We start from the raw sequence: 21,158 nt of genomic DNA on the forward strand, positions 1-21,158 counted from the left end.
ACAATACACTGGATTTCATTAAAGAACTTTTTGCTCTTCAAAAGACTCTTTAGAAAACTACAAAGTAAGCTACAGAGTTAAAGAAAATATTTGCAAAACATTTGCGTAAAGGACTTTTATGTAGAATACGTAAGAACTCTGACAAAATTATTTAAATGTGCAAGAAAATTGCACTTCACAAAGAAGATATAGGAACTGAAGACAAGCACATGGAAAGATGCCTAACATCACTGGTCATCAGGAAGATGCAGGGACTTCCCTGCCGGTCCAGTGGTTAAGACTCAACCCTTCTAACGCAGGAGGTGCTAAGATCCCACGTGCCAGGCTGCACGGCTAAAAAATTAAAAAAAAAAAAAAGGATGCAATTAAAATCACAATGAGGGAGTTCCCTGGTGGCCTAGTGGTTAGGATTCCGGGCTTTCACTGCTGTGGTCTGGGTTCAATCTCTGCTCACAATGAAATACCACTCACTATGCACCCACTAAAATGATGAATTACCAAGGTTTGGCGAGGAACCGGAACTCTCCTACACTGCTGGTGCTAATACAAAAAGTGTATAGCTACTGAAGAAGACAGTTGGGCAGTTTCTCATAAAGTTTGACATGCATTTACCATATGATACAGCAATTACTGTCCTTGGATATTTGCCCAAGAGAAAGGAAACAAATGTACACTAATGTTTATAGCAGTTTCATTCACAATAGACCTAAGCAGAAAATAACTCAAATCTCCATCAATGGATGAATGGTTAAACCAATTGTGACATAGCCATATAATCGACTGCTACTTGGCAATCAAAAGGAACGAAATACTGATAAACACAACAACATAGATAAAATGGAAAAACTCAATTTTTTCCCTCCTAAGCGGGGAAAAACACAGTCCTTCTCTACTGCGTTTCTTTCCAGTGTGTATCCTTTACTTCTACACGAAACATTTCACTCCTGACATTTCTGGTCACCAAATATTTGGAGGTCCCCCCGTGCCAATAAGCACTTCCCTGTGACACCAGCTGGGTGTCCTATAATTTAACTCAATTCTTAACACTACAGAGTTAGTGTCAGCTCCTACAGGTTAAAGGCCAAGTCCCACAAGACTGCCCCCACCCCCTACACTTCAGGTGCCAGTCACAAGCCCAGGTTATCACCTGTGCTTCTGATGAACCGACTAGAGATTGGAGGTTCCAGTGACCCCCTCCTTGGGTTCAATTAATTTGCTAGGGTGGTTCACAGAACTTAGAGAAACACTAACTTACATTTACCAGTTTATTAAAAGATGTGATAAAGGATACAGATGAACAGCCATAGGGTGATGAAGATGAAGTGAAGAAGTGGTCCATAGGGTGAAGTATGCGAGGGTCCCAAGCACAGGAGCTTCTGTCGCCGTGGAGTTGAGGTGTGTCACCCTCCTAATGTGGATGTGCTCCGCAGCCTGGAAGCTCTCCAAATCTCCTATTATTGGGATTTTGTGGAGGCTTCTTCATGGAGACATGAGCAATTATTAACGCTTTTTCTAGCCCCTCTCCCTTCTCTAGAGAACTGGGGGTGTTATGGACCCAGGCCCTTGGACTCTTTAATCAATAGAAATTAACGTGGCCAGATGAGAAATTCAGGTGAGCTTTTATTGGGACTGTGCTGCAGCATGAGGGAGAGAAAACAACAAACAGATACACTTGTTCGCTCCCCGAAGGGGCACGTGCTGGTTCCTTAAATGGAGTGAGGGTAGGGGTGGATCGGTGTGTTGGGCATGAGGCATAGCTTAGGTGGTCCGCCCACCCCCTTGGTTGTGCTGTGTGCAAGGATCATGCCCGGTACCCTGCTTTTGCTCTCGGCACCTCGGAAATGGTGGTTGGTTTGTGGCCTTTTTGTATCTTATCGTTCATAATTGCCCCAACTGGGGCATGCGTGCCGTTATTTTAGTTTCTTTGTATTCTGTTGCTGTAAGAGACATTTGTCCAGGTGCAAGTGCAAGCACTCTGGTAAAGGGTACCAGGTCCCAGCCTATCTTAGGAGTGGCGATGGGGGCTGAAAATTCCAAGCTTCTAATCATGACTTGGTTGTTCCAGTGACCAGCCCCCATCCAGGAGCCATCCAGGAGCCCACCCAGAGTTGCCTCATTAGAGCAAGAGATGCTCCTGGTGATCTCATCACTAAGGAATTTACAAGAATTTCAGGAGTTCTGTGCCAGGAACTGGGGGCAGAGACCAATATATATTTTCTATCTCACAATAGATGCATCTCAAAAACATGGCATTACATTTAAGAAGCCAGATACAAAGGACCACAGACCTTATGATTTCATTTACATGAAATTCTAGAAAAGGCAAAACAATAGTGATAGAAAGCAGATCAGTGGTTCTTAGAGGCCACAAAGTGGGGGGGAAAAGGTTGAATACAAAGGGCCCACGGAGACTTTTTGGGGTGATGATAATATTCTTTAAATAATGACTATGTATAATGGTAGTCAAAACTCATCAAATTGCATATTTAAAAACTGGTAAGTTATTTTATTTATTTTTTATACAGCAGGTTCTTATTAGTTACCTATTTTATACATATTAGTGCATATATGTCAATCCCAATCTCCCAATTCATCCCACCACCACCCCACCACCCCCAGATTCCCCCCTTGGTGTTCATATGTTTGTTCTCTACATCTGTGTCTCTATTTCTTCTTTGCAAACCGGTTCATCTGTACCATTTTTCTAGATTCCATATGTGCATTAATATATGATATTTGTTTTTCTCTTTCTGACTTACTTCACTCTGTATAGCAGTCTGTAGATCCATCCACATCTCTACAAATGACCCAATTTCATTCCTTTTTATGGCTGAGTAATATTCCATTGTATATATGTACCACAACTTCTTTATCCATTTGTCTGTTGATGGGCATTTATGTCGCTTCCATGACATGGCTATTGTAAACAGTGCTGCAATGAACATTGGGGTGCACGTGTCTTTTTGAATTATGGTTTTCTCTGGGTATATGCCCAGTAGTGGGATTGCTGGGTCATATGGTAATTCTATTTTTAGTTTTTTAAGGAACCTCCATACTGTTTTCCATAGTGGCTGTATCAATTTATATTCCCACCAACAGTGCAAGAGGGTTCCCTTTTCTCCACACCCTCTCCAGCATTTGTTGTTTGTAGATTTTCTGATGATGCCCATTCTAACTGGTGTGAGGTGATACCTCATTGTAGTTTTGATTTGCATTTCTCTAATGATTAGTGATGTTGACCAGCTTTTCATGTGCTTATTGGCCATCTGTATGTCTTCTTTGGAGAAATGTCTATTTAGGTCTTCTGCCCGTTTTTGGATTGGGTTGTTTGTTTTTTTAATATTGAGCTGCATGAGCTGTTTATATATTTTGGAGATTAATCCTTTGTCCGTTGATTCATTTGCAGATATTTCTCCCATTCTGAGGGTTGTCATTTCGTCTTGTTTGTAGTTTCCTTTGCTTTGCAAAAGATTTTAAGTTTCATTAGGTCCCATTTGTTTACTTTTGTTTTTATATCCATCACTCTAGGAGGTGGATCAAAAAAGATCTTGCTGTGATTTATGTCAGAGAGTGTTCTTCCTATGTTTTCCTCTAAGAGTTTTATAGTGTCCGATCTTACATTTAGGTCTTTAATCCATTTTGATTTTATTTTTGTGTATGGTATTAGGGAGTGTTCTAATTTCATTCTTTTACATGTAGCTGTCCAGTTTTCCCAGCACCACTTATTGAAGAGACTGTCTTTTCTCCATTGTATATCCTTGCCTTTGTCATAGATTAGATGACCATAGGTGAGTGGGTTTACCTCTGGGCTTTCTATCCTGTTCCATTGATCTATATTTCTGTTTTTGTGCCAGTACCATATTGTCTTGATTACTGTACCTTTGTAGTATAGTCTGAAGTCAGGGAGTCTGATTCCTCCAGCTCCGTTTTTTTCCCTCAGGACTGCTTTGGCTATTCGACGTCTTTTGTATCTCCATATAAAATTTAAGATTTTTTGTTCTAGTTCTGTAAAAAATGCCACTGGTAATTTGATAAGGATTGCACTGAATCTGTAGATTGCTTTGGGTAGTACAGTCATTTTTACAATATTGATTCTTCCAATCCAAGAACATGGTATATCTGTTTGTGTCATCTTTGATTTCTTTCATCAGTGTCTTATAGTTTTCTGAGTTCAGGTCTTTTACCTCCTTAGTAAAAACTGGTAAGTTTTATTGTACATAAATTATACCTAAATAAGTAAAAGAACCCCAAAGAGAGAAAGGAAGGAAGGAAGGAAATTGTGCTCAACTGTGTTTTTGGACAAGATTCTCAATGTGTCAAGTATTTGCCTATTCCTAAGTTGTTGTTTTTTGTTTTGTTTTGTTTTTTAATTAGGGATAGATGTTGAATTGCATCAAATGTCTTTTACTATTTCTTTGATGATCATTTAATTTTCTTCTGTGATCTATCAGTGGGTTAAATTTTGATAATAGATTTCCTAATATTGAATTGTATTTGTTCTCCTTGGATAAACTGCACTTGGATTGTGTTTTTCTGGCTTCACAAAAGGAATTTGGAGACTTTCCTTTTTTTGTGCTCTGGAAAACTTAAGTGCTAAAATAATTATTTGTTCTGTCAAGATTTAAAAGAATTCACTTGTGAAACTGTTTGATCCAGCAGTGTTTTCTGTTTTTGTTTTTTTGAAACTCTTTGATAACTTTCTCAGTTTTGGGTCTTAATAATCCTTTTATGGGGTTAATTTGAACATTCATAGTCTCCAAACACCCTCTGCAATCAAGTTTTCATATTCATTTGCACAGGGCTTTGCAAAACATCTTTTATGAGAGTCACAGACATTCAATCTGAGTTTGTATCAATTCCAGGGCCCCCAGTAAGTGACCATGCAGCCAGTGCTTGCACACAGCCTGGGAAGGAATCCATGAATTTCAGAGGCAGCCCTTTCCCATCTTGGAATTTCCAAGTAGGATAAAGCATTTTACTGTATTGAGTCAAAATGTATATTCCTGAAACTCAGATCGTAGAATTTGTCACTGTGAAGGGCATCAAGAAATGATCTGGGCTAGATAAGGTTTATATACTAAGATGCTTTACGTCACTTTTTATTTTTTTAATGACAGAAGTTTATTTTTACAAATAAAAAACCAAAGGAGCTCCAGGTTGCTAAGCTTGATTGAAAGGTCTTAGTTTTTGCCAGTTGGAGAAGCAGGCACGAACCTGAGAAAAGGAGAAAAAAATCTTAGCATTTGTCTTACTCTAGGGTTTTGTTGCCTTAACTTAACTGTATTCAGAGTGAAGGAAATTTCAAGAAAATCATTGTTATTGTTCTTAATCCCCAAACTCCCCAAATAAAACTTTAATCAGAGGGTATTTTGTTTAATTAGTCTCACTTCATAGTTAACAAGATGAGCAATTTCTAACGTTCACTTTTTCTTCTTTCAGAAAACCAGAAGGTTACAGGGAAAAAGTCTATTGCCATTTCAGTATAGAGGATCTTTTAGATTCGGTTTATGTCCACACAGATGGTTTTCTCTGAAAGACCTACAGAAGATAAAGGAATTTTAAAGTAAGATGCAGAGATTGTGGCACATCAGGGCCTTGATATCCCCAGGCTGCAGTCATTGATGCAGGGTGCTCTGTGGCCAGTGTCTGAGCAACTGTTTGAAGATGTTCATTATCCTGCAAGCTTTGAAAGTATCTTTTCAATATCGAGTCTGGGATGTGCTACTTGTTTTTGACCCACTCAGATACAACATCCATACTATTATTACTTATTTTTTCACCTTTTAAGAAACGGACATTACTCCTGTTCTATTAAGGCCCAGTGAAAAGCATTTTCTTCAACTAGTGGCTCCGATGTCAACGAAAACAAAGAGCAAGCAAGGCACTGGATCCTTCTTTCTTTCTTTCTTTCTTTTTTTATTTGGCCACGGGATCTTCGTTCCCTTACCAGGGATTGAACCCACGCGCCCTGTAGTGGAAGTGTGGAGTCCTAACCACTGGACCGCCAGGGAATTTCCTGTTTTGATTTTTATTTGACATTTAAAACAATTGAAATACAATTGACACATAACATTATATTAGTTTCAGATGTACAATATAATGATTTGATATTTGGGTATATTGCAAAATGATCACCACAAGAAGTCTAGTTAATATCAGTCACCATACACAGTTACAAAATTTTTTTCATGGAATGAGGACTTTTAAGATTTGCTCTCTTAGCAGCTTTCAAATATGAAATATAATATTATTAATTATAGTCACCATGCTGTCCCCATGACATTTATTTTATAATTGGAAGTTTGTATTTTTTGACCCCCGTCACCCATTTTGCAAACCCTCAACCCCCCCACCTCTGGCAACCACCAGTCTGTTGTCTCTATGTTCTGGGGGAGTTCCATATGTAAATGAGATCATACAGTGTTTGTCTTTCTCTGACTTATTTCGCTTACGTAATCCCTTCAAGGTCCATCCACATTGTTGCAAATGGCAAGATTTCATTCTTTTTACGGCTGTATAATATTCCACTGTGTGTGTGTATTATATGCCACATTTTCTTTATCTATTCATCCATTTATGGACACTTAAGTTGTTTCCATCTTAGCTGTTGTAAACAGTGCTGCAACAAACATGGGGGTGCAGGTATCTTTTTGAATTAGTGTCTTCGCTTTTTCCAGATAAATACCTGGAACGAAATTGTTGGATCATATAATAGTTCTACCTTTAATTTTTTGAAGAATCTCCATACTGTTTTCCATAGTGGTGGCAGCAATTTACATTCCTGCCAATAGTGCACAAGAGTTCCCTTTTCTCCACATCCTTGCCAACACTTGTTATTTGTTGTCTTTTTGATAATAGCCATTCTGACAAGTGTGAGATGGTATCTCACTATGGTTTTGATTTGCATTGCTCTGATGATTAGTGATGGTGAGGCTCTGTTTGTTGTTGTTGTTTTTAATTGAAGTATAGTTGATTTACAATGTTGTATTAGTTTCTGGTGTACAGCAAAGTGGTTCAGTTATACATGTACATGGATATATATTTTTTTTCATATTCTTTTCCATTATAGGTTACTATAAGATATTAAATATAGTCCCCTGTGCTATACAGTAGGACCTTATTGGTTGGGTTTTTAAAATAAATTTATTTATTTATTTTTGGCTGCACTGGGTCTTCGTTGCTGCACGTGGGCTTTCCTAGTTGCTGCGAGCAAGAGCTACTCTTTGTTGCGGTGCGTGGGCTTCTCATTGCAGTGTCTTCTCTTGTTGCGGAGCACAGGCTCTAGGAACGCGGGCTTCAGTAGTTGCAGCACACAGGCTCAGTAGTTGTGGCTCATGGGCTCTAGAGCGCAGGCTCAGTAGTTGTGGCACACGGGCTTAGTTGCTCTGGGGCACATGGGATCTTCCCGGACCAGGGCTCGAACCTGTGTCCCCTGCATTGGCAGGCGGATTCTTAACCACTGTGCCACCAGGGAAGCCCTGTATTTTTTTTTTTTATATATATATAACAGTTTGAATCTGTTAATCCCAAACTCCTAATTTATCCCCCCCAACCCGGCCCCGCTTTCCCCTTTGATAACCTTAAGTTTGTTTTCTATGCCTTAAGTTTGTTTCTATGTTTCTGTTTTGTAAATAAGTTCCTTTGTATCATATTTTAGATTCCACATATAAGTGATATCATATGGTATTTGTCTTTCTCTTTCTGACTTGCTTCACTTACTATGATAATCTCTAGGTCCATCCATGTTGCTGCAAATGGCATTATTTCATTCTTTTTTATGGCTGAGTAATATTCCATTGTATATATGTACCACATCTTCTTTATCCATTTCTCTGTCAATGAACGTTTAGGTTGCTTCCGTGTCCTGGCTATGGTAAACAGTGCTGCAATGAACATTGGGGTGCATGTATCTTTTCAAATTAGAGTTTTCTAGGGATATATGCCCAGGAGTGGGATTGCTAGATTATGTGGTAGCTCTATTTTCAGTTTTTTAAGGAACCTCCATACTGTTTTCCATAGTGGCTGCACCAATTTACATTCCCACCAACTGTGTAGGAGGGTTCCCTTTTCTCCACACCCTCTCCAAAATTTATTATTTGTAGACTTTTTAATGATGGCCATTCTGACTGGTGTGAAATGATACCTCATTGTAGTTTTTTATTTTATTATTTTTTAAAATTTTATTTATTTATTTATTTATTTATGGCTGCGTTGGGTCTTCATTGCTGCACGCGGGCTTTCTCTAGTTGTGGCGAGCAGGGGCTACTCTTCGTTGCGGTGCGCGGGCTTCTCATTGAAGTGGCTTCTCTTGTTGTGGAGCACAGACTCTAGGCGTGCGGGCTTCAGTAGTTGTGGCACGCAGGCTCAGTAGTTGTGGCTCGTGGGCTCTAGAGCGCAGGCTCAGTAGTTGTGGCGCACAGGCTTAGTTGCTCCACTGCATGTGGGATCTTCCCGGACCAGGGCTCGAACCCATGTCCCCTGCATTCTCAGGCGGCTCTTAACCACTGTGCCACCAGGGAAGTCCCTTAAATGAAAATGATTTTAATGTGAAAAAAAGAAGGGTACAAAATAGTACTTACATATTGATTGAAGCTGTGTGAATACAATTCAGGCCATGAATATTCATTTGGAAAAAAAAGTTATCATTTACAGACTTTAATGAACATGGCAGCATGCTGGGCACTGACAAGAAAACGGCACAAATACGCAGGAATAATGCACAATAAGAAAGTCCAAGTTGCGGTTTGGGCTCCCTCAAAGTCCGTTGTAAGCTCTGTGTTTGTGCCTGAGCTGGACAAAGGATGGGGTCGATGTCCCCACCGGGCCCTTGGTGGAAGGAACGCCAGGGGGCGCACCAAGCACGTCGCCACGTCCCCCGGCGCCCCCGGGGCAGCGCGCGTTCCCCAGGACGCCCGGGCAGGACCGCTACCTCCCTGCCGGCCTCCACCCCGCCCACCGCCAGGGGGCGCCGCAGGCTGCCCGGCACTCGGCTCGCCGCCGGGAGCGCCAGCGCGGGCAAGCGGCGGAGGCCGGCCTGGGGGCGGCCATGGACCGCTTCGTGTGGACCAGCGGCCTCCTGGAGATCAACGAGACCCTGGTGATCCAGCAGCGGGGAGTGCGCATCTACGACGGCGAGGAGAAGGTAGGGCGGCGGCCGGCCCGGCCTCGCTCCCGGTCCCGGACTCCCGGGCCCTGCCTCGCCGCTCGGCGCCGCCCCCGCAGTCCACGCCGGCCCAGCGCCCGGCTCCGGCCCGACTTGGGAATGGCTCCGGGCGGGCGCGTCGGGCGGCGGCCCCTTTCCCAGCCGGGGAGAGACCCCTTCGGGCGGCACGGCGGGCGCGGGCCGGGAACCCTGATTCCTCGTCCGGATCGCGGCGGGCGGGCGACGGGCAGGCCGGTTCCGCCTTTGTCCGGAGCCCGCCGGGTCCTGCGCTCTCGAACCGGGCGTGACTTCGGGCGCTGGGACCTGGGGGAGCCCAAGGGACTAGGCGGTCCCGGCCGGAGCGGGAGGGGGGTGGCTTTAAAAGGATTTCCGAAAAGAGGAGTTAGCCTCTCCTGGGACGCCTTGGCTGTAGGCTCTGTGTTTTGTTTTTTGTTTGGGAGTGACAGTAGAAAAGCGGTTTGATTGTTTTGTCGAGTGATGGAGTAGGCCATGCCTGGTAATCCAAGCGTAAACCTTAGGAGGTGTGTTTGCACATTGAAAGGAGAAATATTGCCGGTATTTCACAGAAATATTAACGTTCACTGGAGACTTCCGTCAGACTACAAACTATCATCCTGTTGTTGATATGTATAAGCTGGAATTAGGAAAAAATTTTAAAACCCCTTTACTCACTAGCATTTGTGGTTTCCAGAAGGTTTCACTTGCTACCTCTCCTTCCTTGCAGTTTCCTTAGAGAAACTTCCTCCTGTACTTTCGCAAACGTTGCTGGACCCAGAGCTCTTCCTGTGTGTGCTTTACAGAAGCTTGAGGCTTCCTTCCTTCTAGGGGGTGGAGGGCAGGGGTTAGTTACACAGCCATCGGAGGCACCGCTGACATGACCGGGGGCCCAGGGTCTCTCCCTCCTGGAGGACATTTTTCCATGTTTCCATTATTGAGTCAAGATCTTTTTTTCTTAAATAATTTGCTTGGTCTTAACTCTGTGTACTGCTTCAGTACTTTTATTAACTTGATCTCAAATTGGGTTTGCATGTTTTGGTTGGAGTGACAAGCTCAATGTTTTTGTTTTTGTAAACCGAGGTTACACCTTTGGAACTGGGGTGAATGGGAAGCTTAATCAACCTGCCCTCCCTCGGGGGCTTGGAGCTTGGCTGCACCCTCAGGTCCGAATATGGGTATTGACAGATGGGTCTTCAAAGTCTCCTCCAAAGCCACTCCCTGCTGGCTGTCTAGCTTTTGCCGATCCCCACACTCTGTTGTTCTACGGATTTCCAGTATGCAAATTAGGGACACGTTGGCTGCACATAACATAACAATGGTATCTTTTTTTAAAAAATAAATTTATTATTTTATTTTTGGCTGCATTGGGTCGTCGTTGCTGCGCACGGGCTTTCTCTAGTTGTGGTGAGCGAGGGCTACTCTTCGTTGCGGTGCGCAGGCTTCTCATTGCAGTGGCTTCTCTTGTTGCAGAGCACGGCTCTAGGCATGGCAGGCTCAGTAGCTGTGGCGCACCGGCTTAGTTGCTCCGCGGCATGTGGGATCTTCCAGGACCAGGGCTCGAACCCGTGTCCCCTGCATTGGTAGGTGGATTCCCAACCACTGCGCCACCAGGGAAGTCCTTATGGTATCTTTAAAACAATAAAAAGATCAAATGATTAGCACCCATATATGAAAAACCATTGCTGTACCAGCAAATTCTAGTTTTTCCTTTATTTTTTTTTGCTTCTTGTTTTAGCAGACAAATAGATATAGGTATCAGAGGATTAAGAAAAAATTCATGGGAAGTACTTAGTTGAGACCCTTTGATCTCATCAAGAATTCTTTTTTTTATAACTGTTTTTTTAATTGAAGTATAGTTGATTTACAGTGTTGTGTTAGTTTCAGGTGTACAGCAAAGTGGTTCAGTTGTACATATGTATCTATTCTTTTTCAGATTCTTTTCCATTATAGGTTATTACAAGATACTGAATATAGTTCCCTGTGCTATACAGTAGGTCCTTGTTGTTAGTCAAGAATTCTTAACTGTTCTGCAAGCTGGGGGTGGTGCGGGAGAGGTGTGGGTGTCTTGAAACCTAAGCGAAGCTCTAAGGCCTGCTCACCACTGTGGTCCCTGGGCTGGATCTACTCAGTCACTTGCTGAGCTGTCCCTAGTGTGGCTGAGGGCCAGACTGATTCCTGGGGGAAGTCTTGCGTCCTGGCTTTCTCCCTCTGCTGGAAGGCGTCCAGACCTCGCGTGGTCTGAGGACTCCAGGAAGCTGCACACATCAACCTCCGGATCTGAGCAGGTGCCCTTTCAGAATCTCTTACCAGCTCCCGTGGTCTCGGTGCTACAGTGCAGACCGCACAGCCTTCTCAGCTCTGCACCCAACATGTTCCCCAGTAGGTGCAGGGCTAAGACCAGTGGACTCTCCCTACTCATCCTTTGTATCTTCTGGCTCACTGTGGGTGTGAAATACATTAAAACAAAGAAACAAACACACAAAACCTTGAATAAGCAGCGTACCTGCTACGTGCCAGGAGCTTTACATAATTTAATCCTCTCAATGGGCATGTGAGGTGAGTATTTTACTGAATGAGAAAAGAACTCTCAGAGGCAACGTGACTTGCCCTAAGATCCACTGAGTTAGTTATCAGAAGAGCTGGGAGTTAAATCTCCATTGATCAGACTCCCAAAGACTGTGCTTTGTTCACGCTGCTGGAGCGCTTCAAAAATACAGCAGTCACCAGTGCCAGACCCTTTCCGTAGTGTAATATGTATGTTCTACGTATGTTTATGGAACATCCTCTGAAGATGAGTACACTGAGACCCTCAGTAGGTGGTTGAGAAAACTGCGACCTGTCCAAGGTCACACAGTTAGTAATGGGTGGAGCCAGACCATTGCTCTTTCCACTGCCCAGGTGCCTCTTGCTTGTTTATACAGGCACAGTTTTCATGGGCCCCTTATGACCGGATAATATGTTGTTTTCGTAAGCAGTGTGGACAGGTGATTTGTTTCAATTCACAGAAGCGTCTGCAGCCTCAGCTAATTTAAAAAGTAATGTAAGAAGGTTAGTGGTGTGTCAAGTGGCAAGTTGCCAGCTTATACTAGAAGATTTAGAAAATGTGTATTTTCTTTCAGCTTTTAGGAATTTACCCTTGGGAAATAATCAGAGATGCATAAAAATATAATGAACGAGGATGTGCATCTCAGCAGTATTATATATATATTATTTACTATTATGTAGTATAGGGAAAAATTGGAAGCAATCTGAATGTCCACCATAGGGATTGGTTAATTAAATATGACACGCCCTAATCAGCATGAGGCGTGGCTAACCATAGGCTGCTAAGTGAAAAAAAGCAAGTCATAAAACTATAAATATCATGGTCTTATTTTATTTTAAGATTATATCCACACACCCTGGCTGGTCTGATTACGAATGATTTCTTTTTCTTTTTTAGACTTAAAAAAAATGTTTTCCAGATTTTCAACAGTATATTACTTTTATAGCAGAGAAATGTGAACTCAAAACAAAACAGTAAGAGCTTATTCAGCGAATGCCTAAGTTATTTTAACTATTGACTTTTAAGTAGTTGAAATTATTCTAACTCTGAGTGGTAGAAGCAAAGCAAGCCTAAACTTGTCTGTCCCGTTGAGCTCATAATCCCTTGGAATCCCTGAAGGGAACAATTACGCAGTGTCTTCACTGGGAGCAGCAATGCTTTACGTGTGCACATTGTTCATCAACATAGTAATGGAACGTCCTCTGGCTTCAGCTTTAAACTCACATCCTTATGTGTGGATTTCAGTCAGATAACGTGCAGTTTCCTAATCAGAACTATTATGTAGTTATGCTGTGTAATGTGGTATCAGGTACTCTCAAGTTGATAAAGTATTTGCTTCTGGAAAAGTGAAATCTTACTCATTGGCAAAAAAGAGATTTTTAAAATAGCTTAAACTCAATTATTTGGTTTTGCGTATGCAATATTCACCAAAACATTTGTAGCCAGGCCGCATTAAGTGCCAGGAATGTGAACATGTTACTTCAGATGCAGAGGAAAGCGTGGAACTCCGAAGTCTTTTCTCTGAGGTGCTGAAGCGCTTGGTGGGAATCTCTTACAGAGTGTCTTCGACCAGATGGTTCAGTTTTCTTCCTATTAAAGCTTATTAACCATATTATTTAAACTTACTAATATTAAGATATTAGTAATACAGTCAGACGTTTCTCTTAGAAAATAATTTTTTAAAACTCATGTTAAAAAGTATTGGTTATGTATTATAAAGGACTTTTTTGACACAGTGTTTCTGCTTATGTTCAATTTAACAAAAAATAATTTGTGTACATTTCAGAGTTGCATGGAGTTATATATGCCTGTAACAAATTTCTTTATCTTTTTTATTAGACAAGTAATAAAGTTGTTAAATATGGGTAAACCAAAAGAAGAAACTTGAAGTAATCAGTAATCCTTTACCCGTTAACAATTACTTTTGGCACGTCCTGTGTGTGTGATCGTGCAGGTGCGTGTGTGTGTGTGTGTAACTGTGCTGTGTACACTGCTTTTTTCTATATTAATATTATGAGCATCTTGTAATGTATTGTCAAGTGCATACATAATTGCATTTATGAATATTTTTACTTAAGAATGATATATAATAATGTTCTAATTGGTTATTTACTTGATACCCATTTTTAACTACATTATTTTATTTTATTTTTTAAAATTTTAAAATTTTTAAAAAATTTATTTATTTAATTTATTTATTTTTGGCTGTGTTGGGTCTTCGTTGCTGTGTGCGGGCTTTCTCTAGTTGCAGAGAGCGGGGGCTACTCTTTGTTGTGGTGCGTGGGCTTCTCATTGCGGTGGCTTCTCTTGTTGTGGAGCACGGGCTCTAGGCACACGGGCTTCAGTAGTTGTGGCACGTGGGCTCAGTAGTTGTGGCTCGCGGGCTCTAGAGTGCAGGCTCAGTAGTTGTGGTGCACGGGCTTAGTTGCTCTGTGGCATGTGGGATCTTCCCGGACCAGGGCTCGAACCCATGTCCCCTGCATTGGCAGGCGCATTCTTAACCACTGTGCCACCGGGGAAGCCCTAACCACATTATTTTAAACTCAAAAGGATTATTATTTGTAATAACCTGGACCCTCACTAAGATGCTTTCCTTTGGGTTTCTGTTTTATATTATAACTTTTGAAATAACTAGTTACTCCTCAAAAGGATAGAAGCATGTCCTACCTTATGGCAAATTCGACTTTCTAGTAACTAAAGTGAATAGAAACTTCCAATATATTTCTTGATTTTAACAAATGAAGGGGTTTGACTGATCAGTCTTTTGGGTTCCAACTCTAAAATTTGCTTATTTATATAATTTCCAGTGCGTAATAACAAATGAGGATTAAAGGTTTGGTCCTAAAGACCTAGCTGGCATTTTTGTGATTGTATTATAGTTAAAAAAAAAACATTTTTACATTTATAATTTGCCTAAGTGACCCCTGATAAAAATTCAAAAACCACGAAAAGTTAAAAGTCTTCCTCCCCTCCTAGTCTGTCACCCACTTCCCCCTGAGAAGTCACCAGTGCTTCATTCTAGAGAGTCATGCGTATGTGTCATACACAGGCGTTTGCGTAAAATATATTGTTTTTTCCTTTTTAAAGTATAAACTTGTAATATACTATGCATACAAAGTTCTGAAACTTGCTTTTTTCACTTAATCTATGTGGAGAATTTACCATATTTCATTAAGTCTTAGTACGCATTCTCTACCCCCCCACCCCCCTGGGAGCAGGATGAATCTTCAATTCATGGCATCTTAGATGTTATCAAATACATAAAGAGTCTCCTGACTCTTTTTAATGACTGAGTTGTCATTCCTCGTGCGGATGTACATTTCCCTGTTGATGGACATTTAAATTGTTTCCTATCTTTTGCTTTTAAAAAACAACAATGAATAACCTAGTAGCATATCGTTGTCCACATGTGTGAATTTGTCTGTGGGATAAATTCCTAGAAGGGCATTGATTGGATCAAAGGATTTGTGTGTTTATATTTTTGATAGATGATAATACATTGCCCTCCATAGCACTTGTCCCTCCAGTGATGTGTGCAAATGCTTATTTGCCCAACACGTCACCAGCACAATGTTATCAAACTTTTGGGCCCTTGCCAATCTCATGGATAAAAGGGGTATCTTGATGTTGTCTTAATTTGCCTTTTTCTTATCATCAGTGACGTTGGGCATCAATTAATGTGTTTAAGAGTCATTTGTAGTTCCTTTTCTGTGAACTTTCTGTTAACAGTCTTTGCCCATTTATCTAATGGATTATAGGCTATTTCCTTATTGATCTGTAAGAGTACTTTATATATTAAGGAGACATATATATTTGTCTCTGATGTGAGTTACAATTATTTTTCCCAGTCTGCCATCTTTGCCCTTGGTAGTTTTTGCCATGAAGAATTTGTGTGCATGCGTGTGTGTGGAGGGGAATTGATCAATCTTTTCCTCTAATGCTAATGGGTTTAATGTTTTTCTTAGAAAGACTTTCTCCACTCTGAAGTGATTTAAAATTTTTTCTTGTAATTTTTTTCTAGTTCTTTCATAAATTTTTAACTCAAATATTTGATCTATCCAGAATTTATTTTGGTACAATGTGTTAAGTATAATCTTACTTTGTTCCCCCCTGCCCCCAATGGGCAACCCAGGTGTCCCAGTGCAATTGATTGAATCTCCATCCACACTTATTTTGCATCTGTTTGTGTTTTTTTCTGGATTTTCTTATTATTTAAAAATCATTTAAAATTTTATATGAGTGTTATACACAAATTCAATCTGATGGTAAAAATTCACTCACTAGTGAGGTGTATAGTTTTGAAAAAGGGCCCTTTGCTTCTTTTTCACCCATTCCCTCACACTTTTTCTGAGATAACCATCGTTAACAGATCATTGAGTATCCCCATTTAGTCCTTTTTCTACTACTTATATGTGTATATGTGTATATATACACACATCTATTTATCTATCTATAGATCTATCTCACATGTAGTTTGAGGGATATGGAGTTTATATCTATCTGATTACATTATATGCAATATGCTGTCACTTACTTTCTTCCCCACTAACCCTATGTCTTCGAGTTCCGTGATAGTTCATGTAGCTCTACCTCACTATTCTTTTTAACCCCTGCATGGATTTCATAGTATGAATGTGTCACACTTGATTTAACCACTTCCCGATTGTTACATAGCTAGGTCATTTGCAGTTTTTTCCTAATTTTAACAAGGCTTATGAAGTGTGTAGCATTGCTTCTCTTTAACTTGTGATAAATCTAATTCTAAAATGTTTATTTATGTGATTGACTTACTATTGTGCAATTCATGGGGAAGAAAATCTGGACCACATTGAGTGATATGTTATTAATATTTTGTGATGATCTTGTTTTTCTAGATAAAATTTGATGCTGGGACCCTCCTTCTTAGTACGCACCGTCTAATTTGGAGAGATCAGAAAAATCATGTAAGATCGCGTTTTTTGCTCCTGTTCTAGGTTTTATGTCACTGATTTTTTTTTCTTTCTGGCAAAACTATAAATACATGTGATAAACTTTTGTTTGCAGATGTCAGAAGAGTGTGTCCCATACGGTCTCTCTGAATGGGGCACAGATAGAGGAGTTAGGGTCTGGTCCCTCATTCAACCCTAGCACAGTCTGCAGCTACTGTACAGAGAATCCTGGCAGCTCCTGGTTTTTAAGCACTAATCAGATTCTCCCTCACACCCAAGTGTCCCCATCACTCAGGGGTCCTGAAAACAACCCGTTTTCCCGATTGTTGTTGAGAGTCAGGAGGAGGTCTGCTGCGAAGTGCAGGCTTCTACCTAGATACTGAGATGAACTGCCTCTCAGTCACTCAGCAAAAGGAGAACCGCCCCCCACCCCGTTTTCGCATTTCTAGGAAGAGAGGACTCAGTGATATGTATAGACCTGATATCTTTATTCCAAAGAGCTTTACCTTGAAAGTGTGTGTGTGTATTTGTGTGTAAATTTCTGTGTTGCCAGTAAAAGAAGCAATCTTTTCTATGTTATTTTTTTAATTGCTGGCTGCCTCCTCCATGAAATTTTAATTCCACAGGTAAACTATATACTGTACTAAGGCTTTTTGCATGTCACTAACTGCTGCAAACTCTGACTCTTTTTGCCCCCCAAGAACCAATTTTTCCCCCTCAATGGTGATATTGGCCTGGTTGATGATGCATGCCTTAGAACTGGTAATGTTGCCTAATTCTTTTTAAAGAAATATAGATTCAAGAAAGAAATCTTTTTTGGAGGGGTAGGCGTCCTTAAACCATATGTTTATAAATTAAGTTAATCTTAGTATAATTTTTTTGATTATCATGTAAAGGAGCTAATATCAAAACCCTTAGACCTATTAAATGCCGGTCATTTATAATAATTCTAGAAATCAGATATACTAATAAAGGGAAGCCACGTTAGTATTTTCTGTTAAAAATTAATTGTGGGTGGGTGAGTGAAATATAGAAAATTATAAAGAGGAAAAATTAGCTCTATAACACACTCTTTAAAGTCGTTTTGATTTACCTGCTCTATTTTCTGTTTTCCATATAAGAGAAATTATATTATATGTAAACAATTTTCATATAAATACTACTGTTTAAAAGATATAGCTCCTATAAAAACAAAGGTAGTTACAGCTGCTTTTAAACCTCTTATGTTCTTCCACGCAGCAAAATGCTACCACAGTATTGTCTTCATTCAGTTTTTCCTTAAGTTTATTTAAGGAATAAAATAACATTATTATTTTCTATTGTTATAATTACTAAGGGCCTTAAAGGTATGTGGCACCCCACTAAATCTATAAAACAAGGATTTCTGACGAGTCTTAACGGATCGTGTTTTCTTTTGATTCCCTCCCAGGAATGCTGCATGGCCATTCCTCTTTCCCAAATCGTGTTCATTGAAGAACAGGCAGCTGGAATTGGGAAAAGGTAAGGTCTGTATATTACAGTCTTTATGCACAAAAGCGTTTCCAGTCAAGCTGTCCCTGTTAACTTGGTTGAGTCATTGCTCAGTCAGTCATGGCCGTGACTGCGTGTGTGCAAGTGAATCAGATGATTGTGTTTGTTGGTCAGAGCTCCCCTAAGAAGGTATTGTCCTGGGGGAGGAGGGAAATAGGTGAGAGAGATTAAGAAGCACAAACTTCCAGTTACAAAATAAATGCGTCATGGGTATGAAAGGTAGAGTGTGGGGAATATAGTCAGTAACTAAGTAATAGCTTTGTATGGTGACATAGCGTACCTAGACTTATCATGGGATCATTTTGAAATGTATAGAAATATAGAATCACTCTGTTGTGTAACAGAAACTAACACAGTATTGTAGGTCCGTTATACTTCAAAAACAAACAACCAAAGTCATGGAAAAAGAGATGGGATTTGTGGTTGCCAGAGGTGGGGTGTGGGGGGCAGGGAAAATTGAGGGAAGGTGGTCAAAAGGCAAAAACTTTCAGTAATAAGATAAATAAGCAATAGGGATGTGATGTATTGAAGACAACATGATAAATGTAATTAACACTGCTGTACGTTATCTATGAAAGTTATCAAGAGAGTAAATCCTAAGAGTTCCCATCACAAGGAAGAAAAATTTTTTTTCTATTTCTTTAATTTTGTATTGGATGTTCACTAAATTTACTCTGGCAATCATTTCATGATGTATGTAAGTCAAATCATTATGCGCTGTGCTCTACACCTTAAACTCATACAGTGCCATATGTCAATTATATCTCAAAACTGGGGAAAAATATGTTTTAAAAAAAAGAAGGTATTATCCTACTTTAAACTCACTGATAAATGGAAGTCATTCTTAAAGCATGAATCAAGTACTCAAGTTGCTGTAATATCCTCAGGTCATAATAAATAAGTGTGGGCCGGCTGTCACTGTATATATTTCCACAGACATTTGCTTTTTAAATTTTTTTTTGTGGGGGCGTGCCGCGCGGCTTGCAGGATCTTAGTCCCCCAACCAGGGATCGAACCCAGGCCCTCAGCAGTGGAAGCACAGAGTCCTAACCACTGGACCACCAGGGAAGTCCCCAGACATTTGCTTTTATGTGTCTGTGTATGTATCATTCAGTACTTAAAATCATAAATGACCCATCTGAGAAAAATACCTGGCTTGGCTCCTATTTCTAGTTGACCATAAAGTTTCTCAACTTCGACTTTTTCAGATATCAGTGTTGAATAGAGTATCACAAGAGTTGCTGTCCAAACAGGGACATTTCTTAGAGTAATAAGGGACACTGCTTATAATTAGATCAGGCAAGCATAAAACTGGACTGTCCCAGGCAGACCAGGAGATGTGCTCACCTTGGTTTAAAGCCACAGGTTAAAACGTTTCTGTTTATTCAAGTATATAAAACATTTTTGGCTTTATACTTTGCATGCATGTGATTGAGGGCAACTTATGAACAAATATTGCTGATAAGGAATTTTTTTCCATGTGGGCTTATCTTCAGCTTTAATGTAGTTAGATCCTTCAGTAGAAGTGAAACAAATGTTAAAGTTCCCTGGAAATGCAGTGCATCCTTAATTAGAATGTTGTAGCTGGCATAAAAGATTGCTTATTTGACATAAAAGAAACTAACCAATATTCTGAAAAGATTAACAAGGCATAGATTTTTAGAGTAGGCTATTTCTCTGATTTATCTTTTCCACTTTGTCACTTTTCTCCATCTTACTGAGTTTTGTCTTTTTTTTTTTTGGTAAGATCGACAATACAACATTATATCAGTTTCAGGTGTACAACATAGTGATACCTAGTATTCGTATATACTGCTTTATATATTGCTTTCCTTATTAAGTTCTACAAACTTGGGCTTCCCTGGTGGCACAGTGGTTAAGAATCTGCCTGCCAATGCAGGGGACATGGGTTTGAGCCCTGGTCCGGGAAGATCCCATGTACCATGCAGCAACTAAGCCCGTGTGCCACAACTACTGAAGCCCGCGCGCCTGGAGCCCATGCTCCGCAACGAAGAGTAGCCCCCTCTCACTGCAACTAGAGAAAGCCCGCGCGCAGCAACGAAGACCCAATGCAACCAAAAAAATAATAATAATAAATAAATTAATTAATTTTTTAAAATCATATTAAAAAATGACCATTTAAATAAAAAAAAAGTTCTACAAACTTTAAGGGTGTTCCAGATCATTTGACTTTTTCTCTGCTGTGTTCCAAGGAAATCTAAACTCTATAACAAAAATAGTTAAATATTTACCTTCACATTAGTGTCTCTTTTTAAACATCTCCGGTGAGGAGGAATTTGATAATATGCCAGGTTGACTTTTCTCAAGTATTCTCTTTAGCTCCCAACTCCTTCTCTCAAATAATTACCATATCTCAGTGAGTCAAAGATGTATGTGCATTTTCACCTTTTAACATCTCTGAACGCAAGATGCTTCTTTGAATTGGTGGATTTTAAACTTGGTAAAATATGGTAATTGAATCACCCAAGAAGTGAATATATGAAAAAATTAGCGTGGATCTTTTTATTCTGACTTTGGGATGTTTAAACTTCATTTTGTATCATCTTTTAGCTTTTCATTGGGTTTCCTTTGACAAGTTCTGATAGTTAGGGCTCAGGTTTTTTAGTTTTAAAGAGTGTATGATGCTTTTACTTAGTCACCTGATCCTAATTGTCATAGTTTTGTTGTTTACCTGACAGTTCATTTCATACAGTCCCGTGAATCTGCTTACACAGTTTTATTTGCTCACCTCACTTAAAGATGTTTATAACAAAGAACCAATGAAGAGTCCGTACAAGCCTGGCTCCAGTTCACTAACCAAAGCATCTGTTACATCAAGGAGGCCCCACGTGTGGTGTTTCAATTTTAGGGTGATATTTAGGCAACTATATGGGCCTAAACAAAGTAATATTGAGTAATAGGTGTATCTATAATGTGGTCATAAAGAAAAAGCTCTAAACTAGGTATGCAAGATCCTCTGAGTTTTTGGTTTTGC

The 21,158-nt window shown here is 40.1% G+C and overlaps 1 protein-coding gene across 1 annotated transcript in view; it reads left to right on the forward strand.

Moving 5' to 3' along the window:
• The first annotated feature begins 8,946 nt into the window (after positions 1 to 8,946).
• Positions 8,947 to 21,158, forward strand: part of VPS36 (vacuolar protein sorting 36 homolog) — a 30,309-nt gene continuing 18,097 nt past the window's right edge. The window contains exons 1-3 of the mRNA XM_061171235.1: positions 8,947 to 9,142; positions 16,580 to 16,648; positions 18,063 to 18,133. Of these exons, the coding sequence (XP_061027218.1) occupies positions 9,047 to 9,142; positions 16,580 to 16,648; positions 18,063 to 18,133 (236 nt within the window). The 5' untranslated portion in view covers positions 8,947 to 9,046. The remainder of the gene's footprint in view (positions 9,143 to 16,579; positions 16,649 to 18,062; positions 18,134 to 21,158) is intronic.

Source organism: Eubalaena glacialis, chromosome 16 (assembly GCF_028564815.1).
Source record: "Eubalaena glacialis isolate mEubGla1 chromosome 16, mEubGla1.1.hap2.+ XY, whole genome shotgun sequence".
Lineage (NCBI taxonomy): Eukaryota > Metazoa > Chordata > Mammalia > Artiodactyla > Balaenidae > Eubalaena > Eubalaena glacialis.